Source organism: Octodon degus, unplaced genomic scaffold (assembly GCF_000260255.1).
Source record: "Octodon degus isolate 3935 unplaced genomic scaffold, OctDeg1.0 scaffold00026, whole genome shotgun sequence".
In the NCBI taxonomy this organism is placed as follows: domain Eukaryota; kingdom Metazoa; phylum Chordata; class Mammalia; order Rodentia; family Octodontidae; genus Octodon; species Octodon degus.
Window position 1 is genome coordinate 10,331,572 of NW_004524602.1, and position 15,107 is coordinate 10,346,678.

General features: G+C 36.5%; 1 protein-coding gene across 4 annotated transcripts in view; it reads left to right on the forward strand.

The window, feature by feature from the left end:
* Window positions 1-15,107, forward strand: part of Dennd4a (DENN domain containing 4A) — a 145,044-nt gene that overhangs the window by 35,413 nt on the left and 94,524 nt on the right. For all 4 annotated transcript variants that reach the window (XM_004628802.2, XM_023712455.1, XM_004628801.3 and 1 more), the window contains exons 2-3: window positions 4,385-4,717; window positions 8,612-8,861. In XM_004628802.2, coding sequence (XP_004628859.1) covers window positions 4,407-4,717; window positions 8,612-8,861 — 561 coding nt within the window. In that variant the 5' untranslated portion in view covers window positions 4,385-4,406. The remainder of the gene's footprint in view (window positions 1-4,384; window positions 4,718-8,611; window positions 8,862-15,107) is intronic.

Below are 15,107 nucleotides of genomic sequence, written 5' to 3' on the forward strand. Positions count from 1 at the left end.
CTTGACAGCTAAAGAAATCTCCCTAAAAAACCCATAAGGGGAAAGAGAAAATAAAATAGTAACTATTAACTTCTCTGGAAGATGCTCTTGGGGCAAAAGTAATAGGGGAACTTTGGGCAGGGTGAAGGCCTGGACTTGCTGTCTGGAAGGATGATGGGTGAGGGGATGGTTAGAGGTGGAACAAAAATATAGAAAAAGATAAAGAGAGGTAGAACTAAATGAGAAACTTGGAAGGCAAAAGCTATTACTTTTATCTCAGTTGTCAGTGTCTCCTAGAATAGTATTAGATCTTAATGAGTATATATCAAAAATTTATTGAATGAAATGATTGAATTACCCAGTACATTTCTAATTTTGCTGTCCGGTAGTGATGGTCACTAGACTCAAGCCCCTATTTTATTCATGTCAGAAATTACAGTTTTTAAGGTTCAGAAAATGATCCTGAATTATAGAAAAAAAATGTTTCATGTCACATGCTTGAGGAGGTTACGAGATAAACATTTATTTAATAAATATATTGAAACTACCCACTATTCTTTGGATACTATGTAGGAATGGAAAAATGGGATATTCGGAGTATGTATTTTCTCTTCCTTCTCCTGCCTTCTCCTCTTCTCTGTACTGGAGATTGAACCCAGGGCCTTCCCAATGGGTTACATTCCAGCCCTTTTTGTTATTTTTTTAAATGTTGAGATGGTGTCACACTGTTATTTTGCTCAAGTTGGGCTGAAACTTGCAATCCTTGTACCTCATTCTTCCATTGTGCTGGGATTGGTATATGTTTCTATGTAGTGCAATATTATGGAATCATTTAGTATAATTATGAAGATTATAATAAGTTGGAGAATGCTAATTAAATGCTCAATTCAGATACTTACATCCCGTGATTGTAGCCACATACAGGTATTAGGATATTGTCTGTTCTCAAGGAATACCAAGGAAATTGGTGAAATATAAACTTGAATTATTATAAATGAAAATTATTGAATAATAAATTATTGTAAATGTTGATTTTTTTGGCTACTCTTTACAAATCATAATTTAAATGAAAATCCACAAATTTGTTTTGAAAAATATGATGACCAGCTAGTGGACTAGGAAGAGGAAATACTGTGTACTGAAAGAGGAAGCACTATGTATAGTAAAAGAAGAAAAGAACAGAACTATTTGAAGAATAGAGATTAGATTATCTTGTTAGAAAGAAGAAATTGTAGAAATGATCTCTGGTTTTGAAAGTGTAAGAAGGGATGAGCTAGAATAGTGATGGAGAACCTTTTAGAGCTCTCGGTGATAACAGCAAGCTGTGGTACGTGTGCCATAGGTTTGCCACCACTGAGCTAAGATAACTAGGAAAATACGGGTTTTTTAAATAGCAAAAAATTTCTTCTGCTTTAAGTGAACATGGGGGAGTGGTGACCTGGTTTATTGCTTAGCTGACCGTTCTCGTGTCTAAGTCTGGATTTGTGACTGTCAGGTCCCATCTGGAAGGTCTTTGCTCCTTGCCTTTTCAGTAGTAGTTGATCATTCTAAAAAATTGCATGTTCAATTGTGTTTTGGTTTTGTGTTTTATACATTTAAAAAAAATTTCTGTGATTTAACTTTTTCTTTTCTTGTCTTTAGAGTTAGCCTAGGTAACAAATGCTGAGTTACTTTTACCTAATGGGTGAGATTAAAAAAAAAAAAGAATCTGAATTGATTGAACAGAGATCAAAGGGAAGATTAGTCTCCATTGGTTGCTGATTGGGGAAAAGCCTTCTTATTAATGACTTGCCATTTTAGTTTTCTTGAACCTTTTTGGATTAGAGAGCCTATCTTTCTTATTTTCTGTTTTCAAAGAGAATAAATATAAGAAACAGTTTTTTGGAGGGCCAGCAAGATAGCTCAGCAGACTAAGCACCTGCTTAGGCAAGCACAAGGGACCTGGGGTTCGATCGCCAGCATCCCAGGTCGCTGAGCTGGCCGTGGAGGCCCAGCGTGGTGGCGTGTGCCTGTAATCCCAACACTGGGGAGGCTGAAAATAGGAGGATCACTAGGAGTGCAAGCTGCATAGTGAAACCCTGTACCAAATACATTACAAAAAAAAAGTTTGGAAGTACTAATTATTCATTACTATGTTAAAGATTTGCAGTATTTTCTTTGTCTTGTAGTTAACAGTATCTTTCCATTAGCTTCTAAACTCCAAATATACTTTAAAAACTCTTGGTTGAAAAGTAAGAGTAACGCAGGCTATAGTGTGTGTGTCTAGTCCCAGCTCCTCTGGAGGCTGAGAGTGATGAGTTGGCATTTAACAGTCTTCTCAGAAAAGCAGGTTATTACTTTCTTTTTACTGTCAACCCAGAAAATGTTTCTGAAAAGTTTAAGTCCTTAGGTATAAAGGAATTGCTGCATTGGAGCCATATCTAAGTAAAATAAATACATGGGAACATTTAATCTTCCTTAAGCTCATTTTCTTAAAAAAAAAAAAAAAAAAAAAAAAAGTGAGACTGGCAGTAAAATATGATTTCTTACTCAGATAAACTTACAGAGGCAACTGTTGAGCTTTAAGTTTTCGTTCTCCTGTCCCTTTCTGTTCTCTTCCCCTCAGAGAAGTGTTGCGTTCTCTCTGAGAGACAGTAAATACAGAAAAGAAGGACCGGGGATATAGGTTAGCAAGCACAAGGTCCTAAGTTCACTCCCCCACACTGAAAAGGAAGGAGGGAGGGAAGGAAGGAAAAAAAGAAGGAAGGGAGGGAGGGAGGAAGAAAAAAGAAGCACATAGTATATATACCTAATTTATTTGTTCTTGGAATCCTTTTTAATATGAAATACTTGGAAAGAAATTCTGTTTTGTTGTTGTTGTTTAATTATTTTTATTTATGTGGTACAGGGTCTTGCTACGCAGCTCAGACTCATAATGATCCTCCTGTCTCAGCCTCTCCAGCACAGGTATTCAGGCATGTTCTACCATGCCCAGTTTCAGTGGCCTGCTCAGAGTGCGGTGGGCACGGCATGCAGTACCAGGGACTGAACCCAGGGTCCTTGTGCCTGCCAGGCAGGCACTTAGACTGCCTAACTATCTCCCTGGCCTAAGTTCTGTTTTTGATTGAATTTTTTTGCTGTAACAGCAATATAAATATATAAGCAGTATAAATATTAAACACTGTATAAATAGTGCTGTGGAGTGTTTTCTTTTAAAAATAGGGTGTAAGTGATATTATGCAACTGAAGAGATTTTTACTATTGAAGAATTTGCAGCGTATGGTAAATTCAACTTTGTACATTTTCCTTTGGATTCTTTTTTTTGCGGGGGAGGGGTTGCTGGAAATTGAACTCAGGACCTTGCAGTTGCCACTGGGCTACCTTCCTGACTGTAACTACAACTTCAGCCCCTGGATTTATCATAAGCATCCATTATTGTTTTCTCTTTCTTACTATTTAAAAATTTTATGTTTGTTGTATCCACTAAAATTAATTCATGGTAATTTTTTCTTGTATGTTTCTGTGGCTTTAGAATAGGGGCTCATCTCCATATGGGCTTCACGTGTTGGGAACCTGGGTTGAGAGTGTTGCCTTCCAAGGGCTGTTTTGTATTTGATTACCCAGGGATACCGCTTTTATTATTAATTTCTCAGTTTCAGGTTTCTGGGTCCATGCAAATATCTTGAGCTCAAGCCATAAATCTACCTCAGCCAAGAGATAGATTGAGGCAGACTTTATTAACTCCTGGTGGTAGTTGATGGATTTTTTACTTGTTTTTGCAGAAGTGCTGAGCACTGAACTTGGCTTGCACATGCTAGGCAAGCACTCTTCCACTGAGTTACATCCCTAGCCCAGTGCGTGGGTATTTAAAAATTCATTCTCTAACTCAGGATATGTATAGTCATTTGGTGCCTTTGACTTTATAGAGGTGTCTTATTTCCAACTCCCTATCTGATGTTCTTCCAAAGCTTTGTTTCTTATTCCCATAAAGCCTTTAAAAACAAAACCTCTGGATTATTGAGGAGATCAGCATATTTTCCCGTCTGATATTAGGCTATTGTAGACTATATTCAGGCTTTTGGTTTCCTCAATATTTTGAAACCCTGAGAATTTTCTTTAGTACAAATTTGGAAGTTAATCTGCACATCTAAGAGGGATTTTGTTATTGTTTATTTAGATGACCTAGGGTTCCATGTTATCAAAGTTTGAAATGCATGCATTGCATTTATAATAAATAAAAATATGGAAGATATTCTTTTAAATGAGGAACATGCTTTATACTTATAAAGCTAAAGTATATAATGTAATATTAGGGCGAATGTCAGGGCGATGCATTCTTTTTGTAGTTGTTTTGTTCTTATTTGTACTTCAGCCACTTATGTTTTCTGACTTAGGGTACAATATTAGTCTTTTATTTTCCTTTTAGATGTAACCTTATATAATGGAATATGATTGAAGACAAAGGACCTCGTGTTGCTGACTACTTTGTTGTAGCAGGGTTAACTGATGTTTCAAAGCCTCTTGAAGAAGAAATTCACTTTAATGATGCCTGTCATAAAGTAGCTAAACCAAAAGAACCTATCACAGATGTTTCAGTCATCATTAAATCTCTTGGGGAGGAAGTACCACGGGATTATGTGTGCATTGATGTTACCCCAACTGGATTGTCGGCAGATCTCAATAATGGGAGTCTTGTGGGGCCCCAGATTTACCTTTGTTATAGAAGAGGAAGAGATAAGCCTCCACTTACAGACCTAGGGTAAGTATTTATTTTTTAATGAATTATTGCTACCAATCCAAATAATACATCTTCTAGATTTTGAAGATAACTTTATTTTGTTCATTAGTAGAGAAATGGTAGCTTTAAACATAAAATAGATACACTTACATCCAGAATCTCATGTTCTCTTCCCGATTATCTTTTGTCTCTTTTTGTCCTATAGGTACCCAGCACTCTCATCTTTCCCTTAGATGCAGGAGACAGAATTTGAAAAACATTTATAAAAAAGTAGCAGATATTGATGTATTATCCTGATCAGAAGTTTTTAATTTTTATTATGTTCTTTTGAAACCGGATCTTTTTTCTTTGTTGCACATGCTGATCTCAAACTTCTGGGCTCAAGCAGTCCTCCTGCCTCAGCTCTCTATGTAGCTGGGATTATAAGCATATGTCAATGAACCCAGCTTTATGTTTGAAGTAAAAAAAAAAAAAAAAGATTGTTTTTATTTATTTATATTTTATTTTATTTTTTGTCTTTTTTAAAAATTTATTTATTTATTTACTTACTTAGTCTGTGTGTAGCCAGCTCAGCCCACCAGGGGACAGGGCTGGCTGGCATGTGGTGCTGGGGGATTGAACCGCGGTCCTTGTGCTTTGCTTGGCTTAGTTTGTTCTAAGTAGGTGCTTTAGACCACTGAGCCATCTCCCCAGCCCTTTTTTGTCTTTTTTGAGAGTCTGACAATGCAGCTCAGGCTGGCCTTGTGCTCACTTTGTAGCCCAGGATGGTCTTGAACTTGCAACAATTCTTTTGCCCAGACTCCCAAGTGCTGTAATTACAGATGTGTGCTACAGCGTCTGGCCCAAAAAAGCCTTTCTTTTAAACATGGTGTAATGATGATAGACGAATGTTTAACTGTGTACCAAACAGGGATCTTGGGATTCAGTAGTGTTTTACTTATATTATTGTTTTTTGTTTATAACAACTTTATTGATTTACTTGATTAATTACCATATAATTCACCCATTTAAAGTACACAAGACAGTGTGTCTTGGTGTACTCCAAATTAGTAGCAATCACAATAGTTTATAGTAGAACATATTCATCATGCCAGAAAGGAATGGTGCACTAGTAGTTGCTGCCCGTGTTCCCTTACCTCCTTAGTCCTAGACAGTCACAGCTTGTATCAGTCTATAGATCTGCCTACCTTGCACATTTCATGTAAATGGAGTCATACTATATGTGATCTTTTCTGACTGGCTTCTTTCACTGAGGATATTTTTAAGGTTCATCCATGTTATAGTATGTGTCAGAACTTTATTTCTTCATTTGTCTCAAAAGTATTCTACCATATGGCTGTATCATAATTTATCCATTCATCAATTGAATACTTGGGACATCTCTACTTCTTGACAATTATGAATAATGCTCTGAATATTCATGTACAAGTTTTTTGTTTTTTGATCCAGGGTGTTGCTATGCAGTTCAGGCTGGCCTTGTACTCACATTTGTAGCCCCCAGGCTGGTCTCAAACTCACAATGATCCTCCTGTCTCAGCCTCCTGAGTGCTGGGATTACAGAGGTGCACCACCACACTCTGTTCCAATGTACAGGTTTTGATGTAGACTCATTTTTCTTGTGCATATACCAAGTAGTAGAATCACTGGGTAGTAGGGCAGTTCTCTGTCTAACCTTCTAAGGAGTTGCCAGAATGTTTTCCAAATCATCTCTATCATTTTGTATTCCCATTAGCAGTATATAAATCTTCCAGTTTCTCAACATTACCATTTTTACTATAGCTGTCTGAGTGGATGTGGAATAATATCTTTTTGTGGTCTCGTTTTGCATGCATCTGATGCCTAAAGATACCAAACAGTTTTTCATGTGCTTGTTGACAAGAAAAATCCATTCAGATTTGTTACTCTTTCAAAAATTTAGTTGTCTTTATTGTATTGAGTTCTAAGACTTCTTTACATATTCTAAGGCAGTTTCTTATTAGTTATATGATTTGAAAATACATATATTCCTTGGACTTTTACTTTCTTTATGGTTTTCTTTGAAACCATGAAGTTTTAGTTTTGTAGCTGAATAATATACAGATGTTAAGTACAGTCTGAGGTGACACAGGTAGTAATAAGTGTAGGAATTTGAGTTATGTCTCATTTCTCAGTGATAGGTGCTATGGACTGATTTAGAGACAAGAGTTTTGCCAGGTAGTCCAGGCTGGCCTTAAACTCGCTCTCCACCTCCCTCTGCCTCCTGAGTGCTGAGATAGCATATGTGCACTGCCATATCCAAAAAGATTAAAAGGAAGACAAAGTATTTAAGCAAATATTAAGGTTAACACTGTTGTTATGATTGTCAAATTTAACTCTGAATTTTCAATAAAATATTGTAGACAGGAGCAAAAGAGAAATATATAATTAATTAGAAAGATATAATTACTTTTATATTTAAGTTTTTGGGGGAGTGTTTTTGAGACAGTTTCATTCTGTAGTTTAGGCTGGCCTTGAACTCACAGTGATCCTCCTGCCTCAGCTTCCAAGTGGTGGGATTATAGGTGTGTGCCACTATGTCTGGAAATATTATTTTAGAAAGAAACAATTTAATCAATTCTTGACACTATAAACAATTTATATAAAGGATTTTTGTATGAGGGACTATTGATATTGAAGATTTTATCTATTATAACCATTTCATATGAACCGCAGAAATACATTTACTATAATAGTATTTTTAAGAAATGTCAAGGACAGCAATAAAGTCAAATCACTTCCATGAGGAAATAAACTAGTATTATTAAGTGGAAGTTTGTTTCCCAGTGCCTTTTATTAGGTGTAAAAGTGGATTTTAGGCCTGGCCTTTGTTAAAAACCTGTAATTTTGTGACAGTTAAGGAAAAAAAGATGGCTTAGTGGATTAAAGTGCCTGCAAGCAGACGCCCTGGCGGGGTGGGGTGGGGGCAGGGGTGGTGTTTGGTCCCCAAGCCGGTGTGCCGGCCCCGCCCCCGGCCACGGTGAGGCGTGATTGAGACTGGGCGTGGTGGCGCGCTGCAGTCATCCCAGCTCTTGGGAGACTACGAGTAGGATCTAGTAGTGAGACCCTGAGCACCCTGTAGACCTTCCCTAAAAAAAAAAAAAAAAAAAAAAGGTATTTTTCAACGCAGACGCTTATTGTCACTGCTCAGCATAGAACCCAGGGCCTTGGGCGTGTGAAGCTACCCGGGATACGCCTCCAGCCATCTCACAGAACAGACCTTTAAAGATAGATCTGAGGTTATTTTCTCATGAACTAAAACTCCTCTTGAAGCTAAGGGAAGTATTTGAGATGAAAGTATGCAAGAAGGTACCATGCTCTGGACAAGTAACTAATTGTAAAATTTTAACTTAGGCCAAAATCCAGATTTATTTTGTTTTTCTTTTCTTCAGTTCCCTTCCTTTCCTCCTCCTTTTCCACTGCTTTCCCTTCCTATTTTGTGGAACTGGGAATCAAACCAGGAGCTGTCTCCCACTGAGCTATATCCCCACTCTTTTTATTTTTTAATTTGAGACAGTATCTCACTAAGTTGCCCAGGCAGGACGTAAATTTTCAGTTCCTCCTCCGTGTCTCAAAAGGATGTGAAAGTTGCTTTTTCTAAGATATTTTCAAGGACAAAACTAAACACATTAAATGCTAAACAAGGGTCCTTATATTGTTGCCATTTTCTGGTTTATGTCAACAAACATAAAAGTTCGTTTGAAGTTTTTAATTTAAATTTTTAGTGTGGAAAAGTTATTCTTTATTTTTATACAGGTGTGTACAGTTCAAACTTGCAATAAGATATAAAATATTACCACAGGTACACCTTTGGATGGATTCATAATGCCTGAGAATATTGTCTCTCATGTTTAAGGATACCTTGTATATTTGCATATTTACTTTTCATTTGTTTTTTAGGGTTTTATATGACTGGAAAGAAAGGTTGAAACAGGGATGTGAAATTATTCAAAATACTCCTTATGGGCGCCCTGCAAATATTAGTGGCAGTACCTCGTCACAAAGGATTTATATCACTTACCGAAGAGCCTCTGAAAACATGACTCAGAACACCCTGGCTGTCACAGACATATGTATTATTATCCCCAGCAAAGGGGAAAGCCCACCACACACATTCTGCAAAGTTGACAAGAATCTCAATAACAGTATGGTAAGTGATTCTGCACTAAGAAAATTAGCCACTGATTATAAGAGTATAATATTAGATCTTTTCTTGAAAACTGTAATCACAGAATTGAAAAATGTTTCTAAATGTTGGTTATTTTTTTTAAAAAGGTATTTTTTCAAAAGAAGCTGTTAAAAAAATTCCTTAATTAAAAAACAAGCACCTTTTCACCCTACCTACGAAAGTACTGTGTTGTCCCTGAGTGTCCATACTCCCAGTTTGTGACCTATATCCCTTACTATAGACAGCTTTAAGACAAGGCTTTGGCAGTTCTTCCTACTTTTTTTGAACCATCATTTTTTCCCCTCTCAGATTATTGCTCCTGACATGCAAGCATATTGCGGGATCCCCCATCTTCATGCAGCTTTCTGACCTCATGGCCCCTCCTTCCATTACCCCATATTATTATTCTTTACAATAAAACTTTTCAGAAGAGCTCAGTATATTCCATCCCATTCTTCACTTTGACTCTTTCCTATCAAACTTTTATCTCCATTTTTCCACCAAGATTTGTTATTTTGAAGTTAGTTCTCAGTTGTTCAGCAGGTTTTGACATAGAGGAGCATTTTTTCCTTCGGGAAACAGTGGCAGAAAAAGAAGCTGCGTTCTCTTGTGTGCTTGTTTGCTTTTCCTCTGTGTCGTTGCCTTCGCTGGCTCCTCTGCAGCGAGGGCTCCAGGGTTCAGTCTTCTCACCCTTTTATTTTTACCGTCTACACGTATTCCCTTGCGGATCTCATTCTTTACGTAAGGCTACGTGAGGATGATGTCTAAATTTATTTGCCTAACCTGACTGTTGTAATTTATTATCTTTTTAAAAATATCTTTTCAATAGAGTGTCTCAAATTTCATATGTCCAGCACTGAACCCCTTCTGTACCTTTCCAAACCTGCTTATCTTCCTTGGAAGGGAACATGGAAATTCCACTCCAACATTCTGAGGCTAAAAAGCTTTGGGATAATCTTGACTTTTTTTTCTCCTAATTCTCATTTTATTACCTATAAATTCTATTCTTTCTAACTTCAGACTCATTTCAAACAAGACCACTTTTAACTACATTGTTGCCACAACTCTAGTAAAGCCATAGTACTTTTTTAATGAGATTACTGTAATATTCTCCAAATAGGGGGAGCCAAATGTTTTCTTTTAAGAGCTAGATAATAAATTAGACTTTACAGGCCATATATAGTAGTTTCTTTCCTATGTTTATCTTTTATTTTTTCAGATAGCTCTTAAAGTGCGAAAACTAGTCTTAGTTCTCATATACATTGTATACATGCACTGAAGTATCATATGGTATTCCATAAATATGCACAGTCACTGTGTTTCAGCTTAAAAGAACATTTTTAGTTGAGGTACATGAAAACAGGCCTTGTGCCAAATGCAGATGGGCCATAGTTCGTTGGCACTTGATCTGACTGATCGCTGCTTCCAGTTCTGTTCTCCATCAGCTGTTCATAATAGCGGGAAGAGTGATCCTTTTAAAACATAAATCACATCCTAGTATTGCTTTGCTTAAAACACTTAAGACTTTCCAACTCACTCTTAGTAAAAGCTAAAGTCTGTAACTCTCTTCTTTGTCTTTGTTCCTGTATTTCTGTTTTCAACTTAAAGAGCTGTTTTCTTACATCTCTGAAGTAGAAAGTGAAGGTTCCCTCTTTTGCCAGAGAGCAGTGTTGGTTTGTCCTTCCAGACTTCTCAGAGTGCACATAATATAGAGTAAAAAGAGTGAATCTATTCTTTATCTTTCAGATATTAGAAGTTTTGTGGTACAAGTATTTTTTTATTCATCTCTATTAGTTTGTATAATTATCTACTTAATTCTTTTAATGATTGTGTAGTATTCCTGAAAATACAAATGCACATTGATAAATAAGTTATTTCTCATTATTCCATTACTAATAATGTTGTGCCTTTTTCTTTACATTTTTATTAGAATATTGGTGGAAGAATAAATAATTGTAGGTTAAAATGATGGTCCATGGCTATGCCATATATTTTGAAAGATGCTGATAAATTGGTGTCAACTTGTACTCTAAGCAGCCATAGTGTGTAAGAATGTATTTAAGAATTTCCTAATTCCCACATCTTAGCAGCATTGGCTGTTACCACTTACTGATGTTTTATGGATTGACTATCTGATGAGTAAGAAATCATTCTAATTTTAACTTGTATATCTTTGACTACAGTGGAGGATGAGTATCTTTTAATGTGCACAGTAGTCCTCCCTTACTCACAGGATGTACATTCTAAGATACCCAGTGAATTTTTGAAACCTTAGTTAGCATTGGACCCTCTATATACTCTACTTCTTCCTCTACATATGCATCTATAGTAAAGTTTCACTTATAGATAAGGCATGATAAAGAGTTAACAATACAACAGTTTATAACTGTATTTTGTAATTAAATTGCAAGCACTAGTACTGTCACATACTTGGGGCCATTATTTTAAGTGAAATAATGGTTATTTGAACACAGGCAATGGTACATCTACTAAATGACTTAATGAGCAGACAGTATATTCAGTGGGAGTATGCTGGACAAAAGGATGATTCGTATCCCAGGATGGATAGAGCAAGACTTTACAAGACTTCGTTATAGTACTCAGAGCACTATGCAGTGTAAGAGTTATGAATTGGGATGGGGGCATAGATGAGTGGTAAAGTGACTGTCTGCTGAATGTGAAGTCCTTAGTTGGATCCCTAATGCTGCCAAAAAAATGTTTATTCTGAGTTTTCCATTTAATATTTTTGGGCCATACTTGACCACAGGTAACTGCAACTACAAAAAGTAAAAATATAGGTAAGGGCAAATTACTGTATATGACAGTTTTAAATGAATATTACTACGGTCATGGATGGGCCATAATTTATTTGTTCCACAGCCCACTGTGGGACATTTAGGCTCTGATTTTTGTATTAAAATTAAACTGTTAGTTGATAACTACATCTACCATAAAATATGTTATATTTATTGAGCTCTTAGTACTATTTACTATTGTGAGCATCCATTAACTTAATTCCCTCAAATACTCTTAGTAGGTATTTTTATTTCTTTTTACAGAAAAATAAATTTGAAGTTAAAGATAAATAACTTGTATCACGTTATTTTCTTATAGCCATACCTTTAGTAAGTAATTAAAGCAAGATTCAGATATGGGATATAGAAACATAGAATCAAACTCCTACACATTGTACGGTGTTGCATCTTTCTTTGTCCTAAATTTATGAGTCAAAGTGTATGTATTTCATTTTACTTTATTATTTTTAAAATCTTATTTTATTGTCTTGCTGAGTTACCCAGACTAACCTTGAGCTTGCTGTCCTCAGCCTCCCCTTAGTACTGGGTTATAGGCATGTGCCACCATACCCAGTGTTCAATTGTGCTCATTTTTAAAATATATATATATATATAAAGACTTAACCAGTTTGTATTCCTACCAGTAAAATCCAAAAGTGTTTTATTTTGTCGATAATTGGTTTTTAATCACACATTTTAAAAACTAATTTTCTTGGGTGGTGCAGAGGATTGAACTTAGGGCCTTCACATTGAGATACATCCCCCCCTCTTTTTACACATTTTTTACTAAGTCACTGAGTTGCCCAGACTGCGCTTGAACTTGCCATCCTCCTGCTTCAGTCTCCCAGAGTGCTGGGATTATAGATGTCACCACATCTGGCCAAATTCAGGTCCTTAATGCTAGAGCAGATAGGTACGTTGTCCTAGTATAATCATTTAAATTAATACTTTGATAAGATCTCCTTTGCACACATCTTACCATTTGTTAAATTTTCATGGGAAGTGGGTTTTAGAACTATTTAGCCTCTCAAACTAGCAATATGAGATAAAATGAAAGTTTAGAAAAAGCTGAAAGAAGAAAACTGGGTGATATTGATATGTGACTAGATTCAGGGCAAGTTTTAGGTCTCTGCGACAATATTTAACTCATTCAGTAAGAGCAGAGTGGATCTGTACTGTGTAGTGGTCACCAGTCATCTTAGCCTTACGATTCAGAGAACTCTGTAGGTACTATGTCTCTGTATAAACATTGTGTCTGACATCTGCTGGCCATGTGACTTTAGGTAAGTAATTTAAACTCTGTCTTTGTTTCATGATTGTAAAATAAGGATAATAATAACAAGTACCGTGTGTTATTGTGATGATTAAATCAATTTAGGACCATGTTCCAGTGAATATATACAAGGATCTTGATTTTGTCATTGTTAGCTTGTTATATGTAAGTGTCAGTGGATTCTTTTGGTGGTTAATGTTAAAGTATATTGAAAACAACTAGTTGGAAGAGAACACTACAATACAACAATTGTCGAATTCGTATTACTCGATTTAAAAAAATTTTGTATCATTTCAATTTTTTACCATTTTGTATTCTTAAAAAATTAAAAAAAAGAAGAAACTGAAAAAAAAAAAAAAGTATATTGAGACATTTCCTGTAAGAAGAATCTTCAGTTGTAAGGCAGTAGCAGTGTTTCTTTAAAACGTTTAAAGAGTTTAAAATGACCTATCCTTTTGTGCCTTCCTTGAATATTATGTTGATCTTAAGTTGATTGAACCAAGGGCTTTGCGGTTGCGTAGGATCGACAAGTATTTTGTTACGAAGTTTCTCTAAGCTTCTCTAGCCTTTTTTTTTTTTTTTTTTTGAGACAGAATCTCAGAGCCTCACTGAGTCTGCTAGGCTGTCCAAATTTTACTCCTCTTGCCTCAGCCTCCTAATAGCAGGACTAAGAACACACCTGGCAAACAGCGGTTTTTGAACTCTTCCCTCCTGTGGGTCCAGATGAACACAACATACTAGATTTGATTGGGCCGGCCAGATAGCTCAGTGGACTAAAGCGCCTGCGTAGGCACAGCGCAGTGGCTGGGGTTCAATCCCTAGCATGCTGTGCTCCCCCCCCCCATGCCAGCGATTGAGACTGGGCATGGTGGCACACCTATAATCCCTGAAAACAGGAGAATCACTGTGAGTCCTGTCTCTGTAGTGAGACCCTATAGACCCTGTACTAAATACATTAAATAAATAAATAAAATAGATTTGATCTGATATTTGAGCCAGACTATACAGATTGACAGATACTTGCATTTTCCTATTTGTGAGTTTTCCATTTATTGTGGATGAGTTCATTTTTATTAAAGGTGATTTACATGGTATTAGAACCATTTCTAAATCTCAGTACTTAATGTGTCCTAGCTAAATTTTTACCATTGAAACTAAAACCAAAATTGGGTTTTTTTCTTACTGAGACATTAGTCTACATGTTGCTGCAGAATATGCATTCTCCACCCAAGAGGCATTTTAACCCCATGCGATCCTTGTGCAGTCCAGCTGCCCTGCCTGGGTTTTCATCCCAGATGTATTCTGGACAGACTTCTTCACTCTTTGTACCTCAGTTTCCTTATTTATGGAATAGGGAGTAAGTCATATTTTATTTCATAAGACTTTTGAAGATTAAATGAATTAGTTTTTGAAAAGAATTAAGGATAATGTGTGGCACATAGTAAAGGTTATGTAAATATCAGCTGTTATTAATTGCTTCTTTGGTGAACTTGCTTAACCAACCCCTCCTTATTTATTTAATGCCTGGGGGAAGAGTTCTTAAATTCTAGAAATATCTAGTGTTTAAAGTCCTCTTAAGTGATTTTTTTTCTTTTAAAGAAACATTGCAAAAAGAAAAATGTTTTGAGTCATTGCTTTCTATTCTTTAATCAAGTATCAGTCCTGGAACTTCCCTGAACTGAGCAGATGTCCTTATTAAACAGTGAATTATAGTATATTATTAATCTTGTTTCCATTGAGTATTAATTTTAAAACAACTTTAGAGTGTTGGAGTAGATATAGAGTGACTCTTTTCTAACTCTTTATTTATTTAGTATTAGGACAGGGTGTACAGGGTATATAGGGTCTCAGGGCTGGGGAGATGGCTCAGTAGAATAAGTGCCTCCTTGGCAAGCGCAAGGACCTGAGTTCAATCCCCAGTTCTGCCAAAAAACACCAAAACAAAAAACAACAGGGTATACAGGGTCTCACTGCATGGGTCAGATTCATAGTGATCCTCCTGTTTACAGCCTCCCAAGTGCTGAGATGACAGGCACTCACCACTATGCCCAGTCTCAATCACAGTCTCAGTGTGCCCCGGAGGTGGGGCTGGCACGACAGGCCAGGGTATCGAACTCCCTGCCTGTGTGTCTGCCTAAGCAGGAGCTTTAATCTGCAGAG